We start from the raw sequence: 13,668 nt of genomic DNA, 5'->3' as shown, positions 1-13,668 counted from the left end.
TGTTCTCCTGAAGGGCTCCTCAGGGCCCGCTGGGGAGACTCACCAGGGTCCCCCATTGTGGAAACACAGTGCATGAGAAAAGCTGTGCCGTACACGTAAGACTGTTATTAAGATTTAAAATGACAGGTGCGACACTTAAACAGGTACAGTAGGTCTGGCAATCGCCAAATCCAGTTCTGATCCAGCCATGTCATTTCTTCTCTCTAGCTTGCTAACGTGGAGACCTGCCAGCCAGGAAGAGGACACTGGAGAGAAACACATGGTATGTGATTAGATTCGATTAATTTTTATTAGGTCTGCTTGTGAAAGTTAAGAGTGGACCTTAAGATTCACATGGAGGACACTGAATGGTCTAGCCCCCAGTTATCTTCAAGACTATTTGCATGAGTGTTCTTCAGCATAATCTCACGTTAAGTGTTTAAAGACCAGACTCCCCGCAGTGGACTTACAGCATCACTGTGGTGCTACACAGTAGAAGGCTCTGTCTGTGGAGCTCACCATCCTCAACCATTAGAAGACTGTCTGACCATCTAACATTTTTAAAACTTGTCTTAAAGACCAGTCTTTCATTTTCCTTTTCAACATTTGACGTTCTTTAGATTTCTTTATTTTTTCTTTTTACTTAAGCTACATGTGTGCTGTTGTGCAGTGCTTTGAGTTTCTAGGTCAAGTGCTCATGAAGTTGTACTGCTTTTATTATTCAATAATAAAAGTGTTTAATATTGAAGGATGTGGAAGTGGACTCTCATTCTCAAAGCAGCTACGAAAGGAATCTTTCTGATAGAGGTCAGAGCCAAATGTCCAATGCCAGTGATGAGACCTGGAAAGGAAAATCCTATGCTAGTAAGTTGTTTGGGGTTTGTCTTTCCCTTTTTTTGCATCTTTTAAAATAGCAGATTTTGTTCCGAAAAGGTCCAGCCTTCAAGGAGAAGCATGGATTGTGCAATGCAACGAAATATGAAACCACGTTTTACAGCAATTTTAATAATAATAATTCTATTGTTATCAGGCTGTTGATCTACCTCATAGCTCTTGTTTTATTCCTTTACTGTCAATACTAACCTAATATGCAGCCTTTTCTCCAAATAACCAAGGTCTTTTTTTCTTGAATTTCAATACTTAAAATCCACATTTCGTGCAGCAATGTGCTATTTCCTCACACAAGACTGCCACTGTAGAGTGCATTGCCTTTATGCAGTATTTTATGAAGAAATGTTAACTGTGCTCTTCTTGTGAGTTTTTCTTGACCACTGGTGTGCATTCTACCAGACTTTTAATGAATGCATCGCATGCGAGCAATTGTTTCACTTTTGTAGCGGTAGCTTAGAATATTCCCTTAGTGGGGGGGATCTATATCTGACTCTTTCACCTTGAGTTCATAATCGGAAATATGCACACAGTGTTGTTGGAAAATAAATGTTAGTGTATATATCAGTTCTGTGCCTTATTGTGGCAGGTTGGGACATGAGGATTACAGTAGCGCCCAGCTTGATACTAGCGTTTGTTTTCTAGCTGTTGTAAAAAGGCACACTGGGTGTCAATGTATGAATTATATCATTAGTGACAGTTTCTGTGTACATTCTCACATGGTTATAATTAGTTGTGTTTCTTTGGCATATTAAGGGGCTAGCACAGTGATAGTGGTTGTTGCGATTTTGTAGCAGTCACAAGATTTACAATGCCATTGTGGGTTCTGGCATCTGCAGGTCCCTGGTACTTGATAGTCAAGTTTGGAGTGCGTCGTTCTTTTTATACGTTTTTTATATCTGTGAAAAACACAAAACGTGAAAGTGCGGATTGAGTTAAATGGAATCTAGAATCCATGTACTGTCACAGTGATTAATTGAATCAATTGAATAATATAATAAGAGTTCAGGTTAGGAACTGAAGGAAATAAATCCCATAAATTAAAAGCAGATCCAGTTAAAGACAAACACTACAAAGATTTGCAAATACAGGTCAAAAAACGAATTAGACCAATAGGGAGATGGAAAAAGTTTTTTAGTAGTACAACAGTTAAAGAACAGTAAAGGAAGTAGTAAAGTCTCTTTACCATTATCATTTGGAAGATAAAAGGGAAATTCCTAATCTGTTAGATGAATGGTTTAATTTCTTTTTCTTGACCAAGGGAAAAAAAATGTTTAGGAAAGACTTAGTTCTCTTATAAATGATATCAGAATGGAACACATGGTAGTATCACGTGTACTAGGACCTCTTGCATTAAATCAGCATTCAGGTTTAGATGAACTGTCAATTGTATTGGAGTAAATGATGAATCTCATTTATAGACCATGAACAGAATTTCTTCATCAAGTCAGTACATGAGTAATTTGAGTGAACATTTCCAAATGTAGTGCCCAACCGCTAATAGGTAGTCACAGAACAACAAGTCTAACTTCTGTTACATATAATACAAATTAATTAGCATGGATGATGTAAAGTGTTAACTCCATGATCTGATTCTAATCCAGTTAGACTAGAGGACTGTTCTAAAGGTGTGCCGTGTTTGAGGTCTTACGGGCCTGCAGTCCACGTTTATACAGCTGATGACTTTTCTTTTCATATCTGCTAGAAATAGCAGACCAGAAGCTGTTTGCTTGGCTGCTCATCAAGTGTGTGGTGCAGCTGGAGCTCATTCAGACGATTGACAACATCGTCTTCTACCCGGCCACCAGCAAGAAGGAGGATGCGGACAACATGACTGCTGCTCAGGTGAAGGAGGGGGCGGCTCTGCGGTAGAGGGACGGGCACTTTCTCAGAAAGGTTTCAGTGTGGCCCTGAGCTCCTGTGCTTCAGGATTTCCTCATCCCTAACATCCCATGTGTCTTCTTTTCATCTGAGCAACTCTAAGCTCCTCTGCCTTGTTTAACCCTTAATAGCACAACAGCAGTGTCCACCCCAGTGCCATCATGGAGACTGGTGCACTGGGGTGTAGGAGGTGCGGATGGGGTGTTAAGCCGAGATCCCGACTCCTTACTCATTAAAGGTCCTGTGGCCCTGTTTGTAACAGTTAAACCCAGTGTCCTGACTGCATTCATGGGACCTCTTTCTCTTGCCTATCTGAGTTTACCACTTCATTCACTTAGTGTGCTAAGCTAGGAAACCTCGCACTTCTCCACCTGATGTAGCATGTTCCTCAGGTGACTGCTACCCCTCAGTGCTGGATGAAGTGGTCATCTCCAATCTTTTTCAATTTCGGAATGCTTTGGGACAAAAAGCACTATATGATTAATCAATAAATAACAAAAGGGATTAGAATTATTTTGATTTCGGTCTTTTTTTAGTCTGTTTTTGTCCTGTCATTCAGAACATTCTTCTTAAGGTCAGGTTAGACAGTCAGTCCCAGTCCTTACAGGTTCTGTGGTTTTGTTTCTTCCAGCCCTGATCTTAATATTTAATTAATTTAATTATTTGGTAAGAAGTCAGATCATGTTTTTAGGTCTTCAACAGTTACTAATTAAAATGTAACTGCAAAATTTGACTTTTGGTATTTGAAATAATATAATAGCGGTCTGTTTTGAAGCAAAGCATTCAAGTCCTCATTTTCTACGCAGTCTCAAACTCATTAATAACTGAAAAAAAATGTAATTAAGCAAATACTGTAGGTAAACAAAAGGGTTCAATAAGTACTGATTAAAGTTATTCAAATGGAATGGACCCCAAAATATAGAGTTGAAAATCAAGAGTAAGAGACCAAACGTTAATTTATTATGGGAAGTCTTAAAAATTTCAAACAATCAAATTCCAGTTATAAGCAAGACATGTGAGCGATATGTTTTGTCCATTTTAAAATGATTATTAAAGTGCCAGATTTATATTTGCTCCCATTTATATACAGATGCAAATCTAGACAGCACTGTACTGGAAAAGACAAGTGAGAAATTCTTTATGAAACAGCCTTTGTAAACATTTGCTTGGCTGGTTTGCCTGGATACTTTACTAAGCCACTCACAAGGACAGTTCAGTGAGCTTTGAAGTCTCCTACAGAAATATCACAGCTCCATAGGCAAACTTGCACACCCGAGACTGTTTGACCTGGAGGGTGCCTGTGTCTGGGACTGTATCGCCGTGCCCTAGTGATCCCGGCGGCTGGCTCTGTGTTTCAGAGGGATGCTCTGGATGAGGGAGCTCCGGAGGAGGTGGGAAGCCAGGGGATGTACAGATACATGTCCTCTCTGCACCTCTTCAAGCTGCTGGACTGCCTGCTGGAATCCCATTCTTTCGCCAAGGCGTTCAACTCCAACAACGAGCAGAGGACTGCTCTTTGGAGAGCAGGTGGGAGATTGAAATTGGTGGAAGCCTATCTGTGCAGCATAATGTCTGCATCGGACTTCAGCTTCAACTCCAGCCCATTCGCCCAGCGGGTTTCAAAGAGCTCTGTAAATCCTGCCTTTGGCCCTAGAAGAAGAGTTATCCTTCAGGATTATTTGACTTGTATTCGTGGGTGCCTGTAGTGATTGGACTTTACAGAACCCATCACAGAGTTTGTATATGGCACTCTGTGTGCGTTTTTCCATCTCATTCTGTCAAGCCCTAGGTGTAAGTTCATCACATGGAGCTGAAGCAGTTCCATCGATAGATCTCAGTGATGTAAATAACTGTGGTCCTACCTTTTCTCCTTTTAGGGCCAGGTACTGTTTTCCTTTATTGAGTGAGTCATGTTTTCAGAAAACAAAACTATTAAAACTATACAAAAAATAGAAAAACAAAACACATAGAAATATTTTGTACTGAGGACATTATTACAGATGTGAGTCATTGAATGCTGTGTAGGATTTTAATTAATGGCAGATAGCAGATTAAATGCGGTGAGAGTTGCTCAGCTTCTTCTACTGCCAGGTGCTTTGCAGTACAACGTTTGTCCGAAGGCAAATGTTTTTGTGGGTGGGTAAGTTGGAGCTGCACATATCTCCTGAGTGGGACAGCGGCTGAGTCCATCCATCCATTTTCTAACAGCTTAATCCAATTCACGGTAGTGAGGGAACCGGAGCCTATCCCGGCAATCAGCGGGTACAGGGCAGGATACGCCCTGGGCGAGACGCCAGTCCCTCCCAGGGGGCACATGGACGCACACACTCACACCAGGGCCAATTTTCCCCGAAGCCAATTAGCCCACCGGTATGTCATTGGACTGTGCGAGAAAACTTGAGCACCTAGAGCAAAGCCATGTGAAATCGGCGCCAACATCAAAACTCTACACAGACAGCACCCCAGGTCTGGAATTGATCCCAGGGCCCCTGCTCAGTGAGCCAGCAGTGACAACCACCATGCCACCCGGGAGCTGAGGTCACTGGGTCTGTGCATGATGGTCCCAAAAAAAGATTGACATGCTCTGCACAAGATTGCAAGAACTTAATAATGAAGTCTGGATGCACCCTTAGTGGTGAATGTAATGAAGTAATAGGCACTGCGGGTAAGGTCTGCAAATATTTATAAATTGAGAGTATATGTATAACCAGGAGTAATGAAAACACTAACTTGGAATTTTACTGTCTCTGGCCCAAACCAAACATATCTCATCTTTTTTTAGCAGATCTCTACATACCAAGGCTTCCTGGTGGGCTGTACAGAAAAACAAAAAGCTAGTTTGAGCTCCCGAGTTTGACCTCTCCCGTTATTAGCCAATAATTAGGGTCGACACATTATTCTCAGTGTTTTTAATCAGTATCCTTCTGAAGCTCTGTGTAAGAACCACAGCTCTGCAGTTGTCTGAGAAGGGACACATGACCCATTACTATAGGCTCCAGGAATGTGCTCTGTAATGTTCTTGAATGTGGACAAGCAGGAGGGGAAGTCACTGCAGCTAAGGATCTGTGCCTGTGGATGGAAGGTTGCTGGTTCGTATCCCGCAGCCGGCAGAGGAGTCCTGCCCCGTTGGGCCCCTGTGCAAGGCCCTTAATCCCAGATGCTCCAGGGCCGCCGTATAAATGGCTGACCCTGCGCTCTGACCCCAAGCTTCTCTCCCTGTCTGTGTGTCTCATGGACAGCAACTTGGGGTATGCAAAAAGACAAAATTCCTGATACAAGAAATTGTATATGGCCAATAAAGTGATCTAATACTGCAACAAGCTTTCAGTCATTCATCAGCTCACCAGCAGTTTTCCCTGCAAAACCAACTATTCTGCTGCAACAGTTCCCAATCTGCTTTTAGCTGTTTTTAGCTTTTTTTTTTTTTTGCAGGATTCAAGGGGAAATCAAAGCCCAATCTGTTGAAACAGGAGACCAGCAGCTTGGCCTGCTGTTTGCGCATTCTGTTCAGAATGTACATGGATGACAAGCTGAAGGATTCCTGGAGTGCCATACAGGCGCGACTCCTTCGGTGAGTCTGGAAACTGGAGTACTACAAAAATGGAGGTTTATTCACTGAAGCCTATAACCAGTCAGCGTCTTTTGTTCAAATGCATTTAGCTCAAGGACAGCTGTTGATTGAAATTGAAAACAATTATCCAATATGTACCAACTGTATTGTTCATCTTTGCTACCTTTTCATGTTTTTTTTTTCATTTAAGATTGTCAATTATTCATCCATCTGGAATCCGTATGGATTTTCTAATCCATAGTAACATGAAGAATTAATCCAAGTGATGTTTACATTGATCTTCTAATCATTCAAATTTTGTTGTGTCATTTCTGGACCCACAATTACCCCCTCATGCTCTAATCAGTGGTCTTGTTCAAAGAGTGGCAGCAGCACAAAATCAGGATACGCTCTGGATGGGATGCCAGTTGATCGTGGGGCACTCTCCGATACAGACACAAATATGCACATACTTTCACCAGGACCAATTTTCCCAGAAGCCAATGAGCCAACCAGTAATTCTTCGGACTGTGGGAGAAAACCAGGGCACCTGGAGGAAACCCATACAAATACAGGGAAAATATACAAACTCCACATAGATAGCACCCCAGGAATTGAACCCAGGGCAGCAATACTGGCCACTGTCCCACCCTATTGCCATGTTATGGCTCAGATTTGGTCATCTGAGGGTTGATGAATGGTTGAGTGGATTCAAAGTCAGCCGTCTGGGCTACTTGGTTGATAGATTCTTGCGGGCTAGTAGTATGATTAGGCTGACAGCGATTTCTGCGCTGTAGAATCATGGAGTGATGATAATAAGCAAGGGATTCATGCATCTGTTGTATAGCAGTCCCATACTGATATACTGTATAAAGCAAGCAGAATAACATGATTTTCAGATCCTTGTTTTAAAGGTTTTGCCTGCATTCTTATGCGTCTGTAACACTGAGAAATAGTTTCTTTGGTTAAAAACCTGTCTGGTGTTTTGTCAGCTTGTGCTCTGAGCTGTGTCTTGCAAAATTGAATTTCAGATGCCTGTACACCGATCGGGGTTTGAATGAATTGATGTGTTTTATTGCTTTAACAGAGCTAGAACTGAAAGTGTAAACTTCATATAGCTGTGGGCTAAAGAGGCTTTCCTCAACTTTGTCTCCTCAGGGTGTGCAGCGAAGCGCTAGCGTACTTCATCACCCTGACTTCAGAGAGCCACCGAGAGGCCTGGACCAGCCTACTGCTCCTCCTCCTCACCAAGACACTGAAGCTCACCGATGACAAGGTAGCCCTTCCTGCCTCGGGCTCTCTCCCACTCGAGTGACACGAAACGTTAGTGTCACATGGCTGAAGTGTATGTCAGCCTCTCAGCGTCATGTATAGATCCAGTAACTACACTACACTGGTGTCTGATCTTGTTAAGCGTCAGGAGTTCAGTAGTTCTGGACTCAGTGCTTGAGTGTGACGAGTTCCCAGGAATGTTGAATTCCCTTTGGTGAAGCAGTAGGTGTGCACAGGCAAGTGTTTTTATGAAGTGAGTAACAAAACTAGTTACTGTGGTATATCCCCCTTCACTTTGTTTTTAAAATGTCTGGACAGAGGAAACACTGCGACATGAGGGAGAGGAAAAAGGTTCTTTTTAGAGAGAAATTTCAGAAAAAATGTATGCAACGCAGGCGCGTCAGGGATTTTTCACTGCTTCATCTGGATGTCCTGACCGTTCTGTTTTTTTTTTTCTTTTTGTTCTTCAAACCGTTCAGTTCAGAGACCACGCCTCCTGCTACTACCCTTACCTGTGCGAGATCATGCAGTTCGACCTGATCCCCGAGCTCAGAGTGGTTCTGCGGCGCTTCTTCCTGCGGATCGGGTCCGTCTTTAAGATCTCCAGCGCCGAGGGGCAGCTTCGGCTGGTGGGGGACACGGAGCCAGGGAGAGTGGCGCCCGCCGCGGGGGTGTAGGGGACACCCGCCTGGAGCCTCCTATCGAAGGGGTGAGGCGTCTCTGAAGCCCAGACCCAGCTCCCCCCGTACCAAAGTACTCCGCAGCCCGAGACTGAGCAGAAACCCCTTGGAATGCTCGTATTAAGTCAATGAAAAGAATAATTTATTAATGATATTACAACCCATATGGCAGCATTGATCTTTTTTTTTTTTGTGTGATACAAAGATATAAAATGTAAAATAAAATTCCAAAATATTATTTTCCCTCTTTATGGAATACTGTAAAACCTTTATGCCTGAAAGTTATGTGTAGTGTGCAGAGAGCTATTTAAAACCAGTGCCTATCATTTTAAAAATAATCCCATCCCGTGGCCCAGTGGAAGTGCAGCACTGCAACTTCATTGGCAGTTGTTGCTGTCACACACTATTTTTTCAGTTCTGAATCTGGGGTCTCCTAGTCTCGCTGTGAAACTGAATGTCTTGTATATTAGATTCCTCTTGAATTCCAAATAAAACAAGTTTTGTCCTGGCGAGTGGACTGCAGAATCCATTCTCTTGGAATTTGTTTGACTATATGTGGAACTAGGCGTTGCTACAGAAGACAGAGGAGTGGAGGTTTTTTGATGGGCATCGTTCTGGGCCCATGAGTATGATTTGAAAGATAGGAATTTTGCCCTGTCATTTTACAAAATCCTACTTCAGATAGTGACGGTCTCTTCGTTTAGGGCACAGATTCATGATTTAAAATATTGCTGTTTTACATGTGCTGTTCTTTGGCTTCTTGTTTCCTTGTTTGTGTTGTCCACAACTAGTTTTTTTACTTTTGGTTTGGAAGCAACACTGTATATCCTAGTACATAGAAGAGGCCCTCAGTCTTTGGTGCACAGTTGTGTGGTCCTTTTCTTGTCTTGCAAATTGTAAGATGTTTGTACTTGCAAACATCTTGCAAATATGTTATGCTTAACTTTGTTACTGATGGTAATTCAAACACAGATCTTCTACATACTGTATGAGTTATTATAAAGTATTGTTTTTTTAACTCATTACACATTGAAATGTATTTTCCTACAGCGAAAGGTGAACACTGGGGAGTTTAAAGCTTTTTACACCCTGTTTAATTTTTTTGTCCATTTTTACCACCTCTTGCTAAGGCATTTGTCTCTCCTAGATGGTAGTCATGCCTGTAAATCTAATTGGCATCAAATATATCATTTTTACATAAACAAAATAATTGAAAAAAGTTTGAATGTGATGAGCAAATGTAGGTAGTGTTTTTTTTTTCCAGTTCCTACAAGCCTTATATTTCATATGTTAAGGAAAATTGTTGTCTTTGTTAATAATATGAAAGGCCTAAAACCTGACAAAAGCATAAAATTCTTAAAGCTTGTGTATTCTCACTGTCTGCTTTCTCTGTCCCGGCGTTAGTGAGCATCGCTTTCTCGGTCAGGGGCTTGTCCTCTCTCAGCCCACATCCACGCCGAGCTCTTCTGTCATCTTGAGGTAGAAACAAGCTTGACTGCATTTTTGAACAGAGACTAAATTGTAAAAGCTGACATGTAGGCAGGGTGAATATTTTACCTCTTTCTGTGAGGTGCACAATTAAGCTTTAAAATTAAATTTCATTTTCTTGAGCATTGTATGGTATCATGAATACCCTAGTCCACTAGATACCAAAAGTCAGAGATGCATCTGCTACAGCAAAACCTCTGAAACCTTTTGGCAGCTTTGAGGTTTACGTTATTAACTTTATTAGTTTGTGGCATCTATGTTGCGCTGGTCATCTCTGAGGATCTCAGAGACCCCCACGTATAAGTGGAGTCAACTTCATCCACCACTGAAGAGTAGCACACTCCGGACTTGCACGCAGCGGTGAATTCATCTGGTTGTCACAAAGGGAACCATTTTGTTTTATTGAATTTGTTTTTTGAACATCAAGGGAGGTTTAAATCGTTACATTCCAAAATCCTGTCTGGGGTTCACCTTGTCTTTGGTCAGGCAGGACAGGGGTGCTTTCCCAGTATATTCAACTAAGGTTTTCAAACATAATTCAGATTTTAGTTTTTGAACAAGCCCTCTTTGTGAGCAAGCACATGGATATATATTTTTGGCATTTAGACAAGCAGCTTAAGCATACATGTTCATTAAAAGTGAAACATCATCCAGGGGGATGATTTAAATCAAATGAGTTAAACCATTCAAAGTGTCTGTTAACTTGCAGACTGTCACAAGTTTCCAGCGTGCTGCTGCAGCGATCCTCAAATTGACATTATATGTCATATAACACCATCAGTTTTGTTTTTTGATCCAGTCAGCACAAGTTCATGTATTTTGAAGTTTGTGTTCGTGTACGTGTTTTAGCCGAGCTACTAGTCTTTGGCAGGATCCTTGTAGGCCTGTGTGACATTTCATTAAAAACCTTTTAAAGCAAAAAAGTGACAATTTTTGTTTTGTGAAGGCGAGTGAGTGGAATTTCTTAAGATCCCACCCTCCACTCAGAGTGAGCATATACACTGCTCTGTCAGCTCCTCTCCACAAAGGGATGTTAAGAATCATTCAAATGCATTTTACGTATACTGTATAGCTTAAGTTCTTCATTTTTCTTATGCACAACTATGCTCCAGTACATGATAAAACCTGCCCCCTGCAGTGTGCTGCCAAAATAAGTTTATAGAATAAAGATGATCTGTACGGCCATATGACCAGCTAAGGTAAATTTAGTTACTGCTCATCACATCCATTTGAGCATGGGCAGTAATGGCTTTGCCTTCAGGGTCTTGGGTTTGATGAAGATGAAGTAAAAGACTGACTATCATTAAACTTCTACTGTACATTGATGTTTAATTAGCGATGCCTTACTAGCCAGATACTATTGTGAAACTTAGAACAGTTTTAAGTATAGTTTTTTTTTTTTCAGGTACGTGAGATTTATTTTGGCTCACATGCAATACAGTGCTTAATGAATCTACAGTCGGCTGTTTAAAGAATGTAAAAAGATAAGTAAATTAAAATGTTAAATGACCGTTAACACTATACAAAAGGTAAGTTTGCATGCCATGGAACATTCAATAGCTCCCCCAGTACTGCTTGTGAGCCACTCAGGCCACAGACTGAATCACTTGCTGTGATTTAAACTGAACAGCGTGAGTTGGAAATGTAGCAATAACAAGATGGGCAAAATGACCTGTATATTAAAGGAACTATGAGGTTAAAAGATTCTTGACATAAAAAGGTTGAGTAACACTGATGTAATACATGAATAAGTCCTACAGTTTTAAATAATGAGGACTTAGTCGTGTATTATTTGCAGTGAAAGTAATAAAATCCATGATGAGCTCTGGTGGTATCAAATACCAAAACATATAAGTTTTTTACTTAGTAAAAAATAAATAAACTTATAAGGCTTATAAGGAACTTGTAAGGTCTTGTAATCCTCTCCTGTATTTTCAGACACAAAGCACATGAGGTGTTGTAGGTCATTATAGGCATTTTGGGTGCTTCATTAATTTTATATAACAGTCCTTTGGGTTACAGGAAGGTCTTGGAATAATGATGTGGGTGTGGCTTCCCAGCATGAAGATATTCGTCAAAATTTCAATTCAACTTTTACGTTATGATCCTTCATTCATGTTTTTTATGTCTTAGTTCTCCTGAAATTTGAATTCAAGGATTTGAAATGAACATGGTCGTTAACTGGTTTATAAATTCAAAGAACGATATGTGAGGTCATTGAATGTTTTAGAACCCTTAATTCTCCAAGTTAGCAGAACTGGAAAATAATGGAAATAATGTTGGAGATAAAATTACACAATTTTGGGGGGGAATTGGAGAATAACAGGAATTTATAGAAATTAATCACAATGTACTTATTAATTTACCACAGCATTGTTAATGTTAATATTTAAATACCATGTAACTTAATTTTTAACAGAACAGACTTGCAATTGTTCTATGCATGTAATTTTCTATTATTTTTCCATGGTGGTTTATATTTTATCACACATACCTTGTATGTATGTTTATGTAAATGCATGTGTGAACACAGCAGCACAAGAGATTTTTTTAACATTTTAAAATTATCTGCGTCTATACAGACAATGACCCATGTGCAGTTCTTCAAACCTGGAGGTATTATCTGAGGCTATAATATTCCCTGTTTATTCACGAGTTAATCATTTTAGTGGTAAAAAGTGAGATAATATGACTTGCTTTAGGATCCATGGAGTCATGGACATAAATGGGTGTGATTCAATCATTTTAGCCCTTTTGCTGAAGGAGTATTTGTGTCTGGGTTACTTAGGAACCTTAATACTACTGCATTCCTGCCGCAGTGTGGGGAACCTTCAGAAAGCTAGAGTAGCTTGGAATGGAACATGAAGCTGCTGAAACTCCATTTAGTGCTGTCTAAAGCTTTGAAATGACATGCTGTACTTTCTCTTGAAACCGTCTGTGCAAGATGTCTGGCCCCTAACTTGTCTGTAAAATCTAGTTCTTAGTATGTAGTTTTGTAAATGACGATATATGTAATCCCATGAAGTGTATTTAAAAAACGGTTTTGAAAAGCATCACCTGCAAGTGTGGATGTCTACATTTCTGTGGAACTATGATGAAATATGTAAAATTTTCATGTAAATTATATATATATATGTAACAAATCAAAAACCCTATTGTACTCTTCCATGCAACTGGTCAATTAATCAATAAAGTTGAAATACTGTGATGTGTGGTGTTCTCTCCGTCCATTTACCACCATTTTATAATTACTATACTAACGTCAAAAGTTAAATGCCTACCTCAAAGACTCCTTAACCATTCAAAAAATCATATCTAAAATGGGTCACTGCAACATGTGAGCATGCAACACATGCAGATGCTGAAATACATCTGCCATTATTGATCCATTAAAAGTCTTGACAGTTCCCTGTTAATTTCTTTGCATTGATTCTCTTTCTTGTTATAAAATGTTCTCAACAGCAATTGCAGTCCACCTTTACCACCTACTGGCACTTACTGGCACTTAAATGGACCTAAGGATGAACCTAGGACACAGAGATAACATGCCCCCCCTGAATCTGATCATAAGTGTACTTATTTATTTTTATAAGAATTATAGGCAAGTTGAAAATGATTGTTCTATGCTGTCTTTAAAGGTCATGTATTATGCAATTAAAATCGGAACTGATCAGGGCCCACTTCTGCCTCGAATTGTTTTATTGTACAGGAAAAATCTCATAACTGGAACATTGAGAGAATGTAATTGCATGTGACATTCAAATCTACCCAAGGGGTATCACAGGAACACCGTGGAGCTTTGCTGTAGAGAATATTTTGAATTGATCTTGTATGAGAAGAGTATTAAACTAGAAAATTTGGTCTCGGCGACAAAATGTCTTAAACATCGGCGTTTATGTGTTTGCAAATTACGACATTTTGCCCTTTTTA

General features: G+C 40.3%; 1 protein-coding gene across 1 annotated transcript in view; it reads left to right on the top strand.

Annotated features, from left to right (window-relative positions):
• LOC102688328 (ADP-ribosylation factor guanine nucleotide-exchange factor 2 (brefeldin A-inhibited)) overlaps window positions 1-12,946 on the top strand; it is a 45,904-nt gene extending 32,958 nt beyond the window's left edge. The window contains exons 33-39 of the mRNA XM_006639540.3: window positions 208-262; window positions 729-843; window positions 2,573-2,712; window positions 4,107-4,275; window positions 6,181-6,319; window positions 7,457-7,574; window positions 8,050-12,946. Of these exons, the coding sequence (XP_006639603.2) occupies window positions 208-262; window positions 729-843; window positions 2,573-2,712; window positions 4,107-4,275; window positions 6,181-6,319; window positions 7,457-7,574; window positions 8,050-8,247 (934 nt within the window). The 3' untranslated portion in view covers window positions 8,248-12,946. The remainder of the gene's footprint in view (window positions 1-207; window positions 263-728; window positions 844-2,572; window positions 2,713-4,106; window positions 4,276-6,180; window positions 6,320-7,456; window positions 7,575-8,049) is intronic.
• The last annotated feature ends 722 nt before the right edge of the window (window positions 12,947-13,668 follow it).

This window comes from Lepisosteus oculatus, chromosome 16 (genome assembly GCF_040954835.1).
Source record: "Lepisosteus oculatus isolate fLepOcu1 chromosome 16, fLepOcu1.hap2, whole genome shotgun sequence".
Lineage (NCBI taxonomy): Eukaryota > Metazoa > Chordata > Actinopteri > Semionotiformes > Lepisosteidae > Lepisosteus > Lepisosteus oculatus.
Note: the sequence above shows the minus strand (reverse complement) of the source record. Positions and strands in the feature narration are given on the sequence as shown.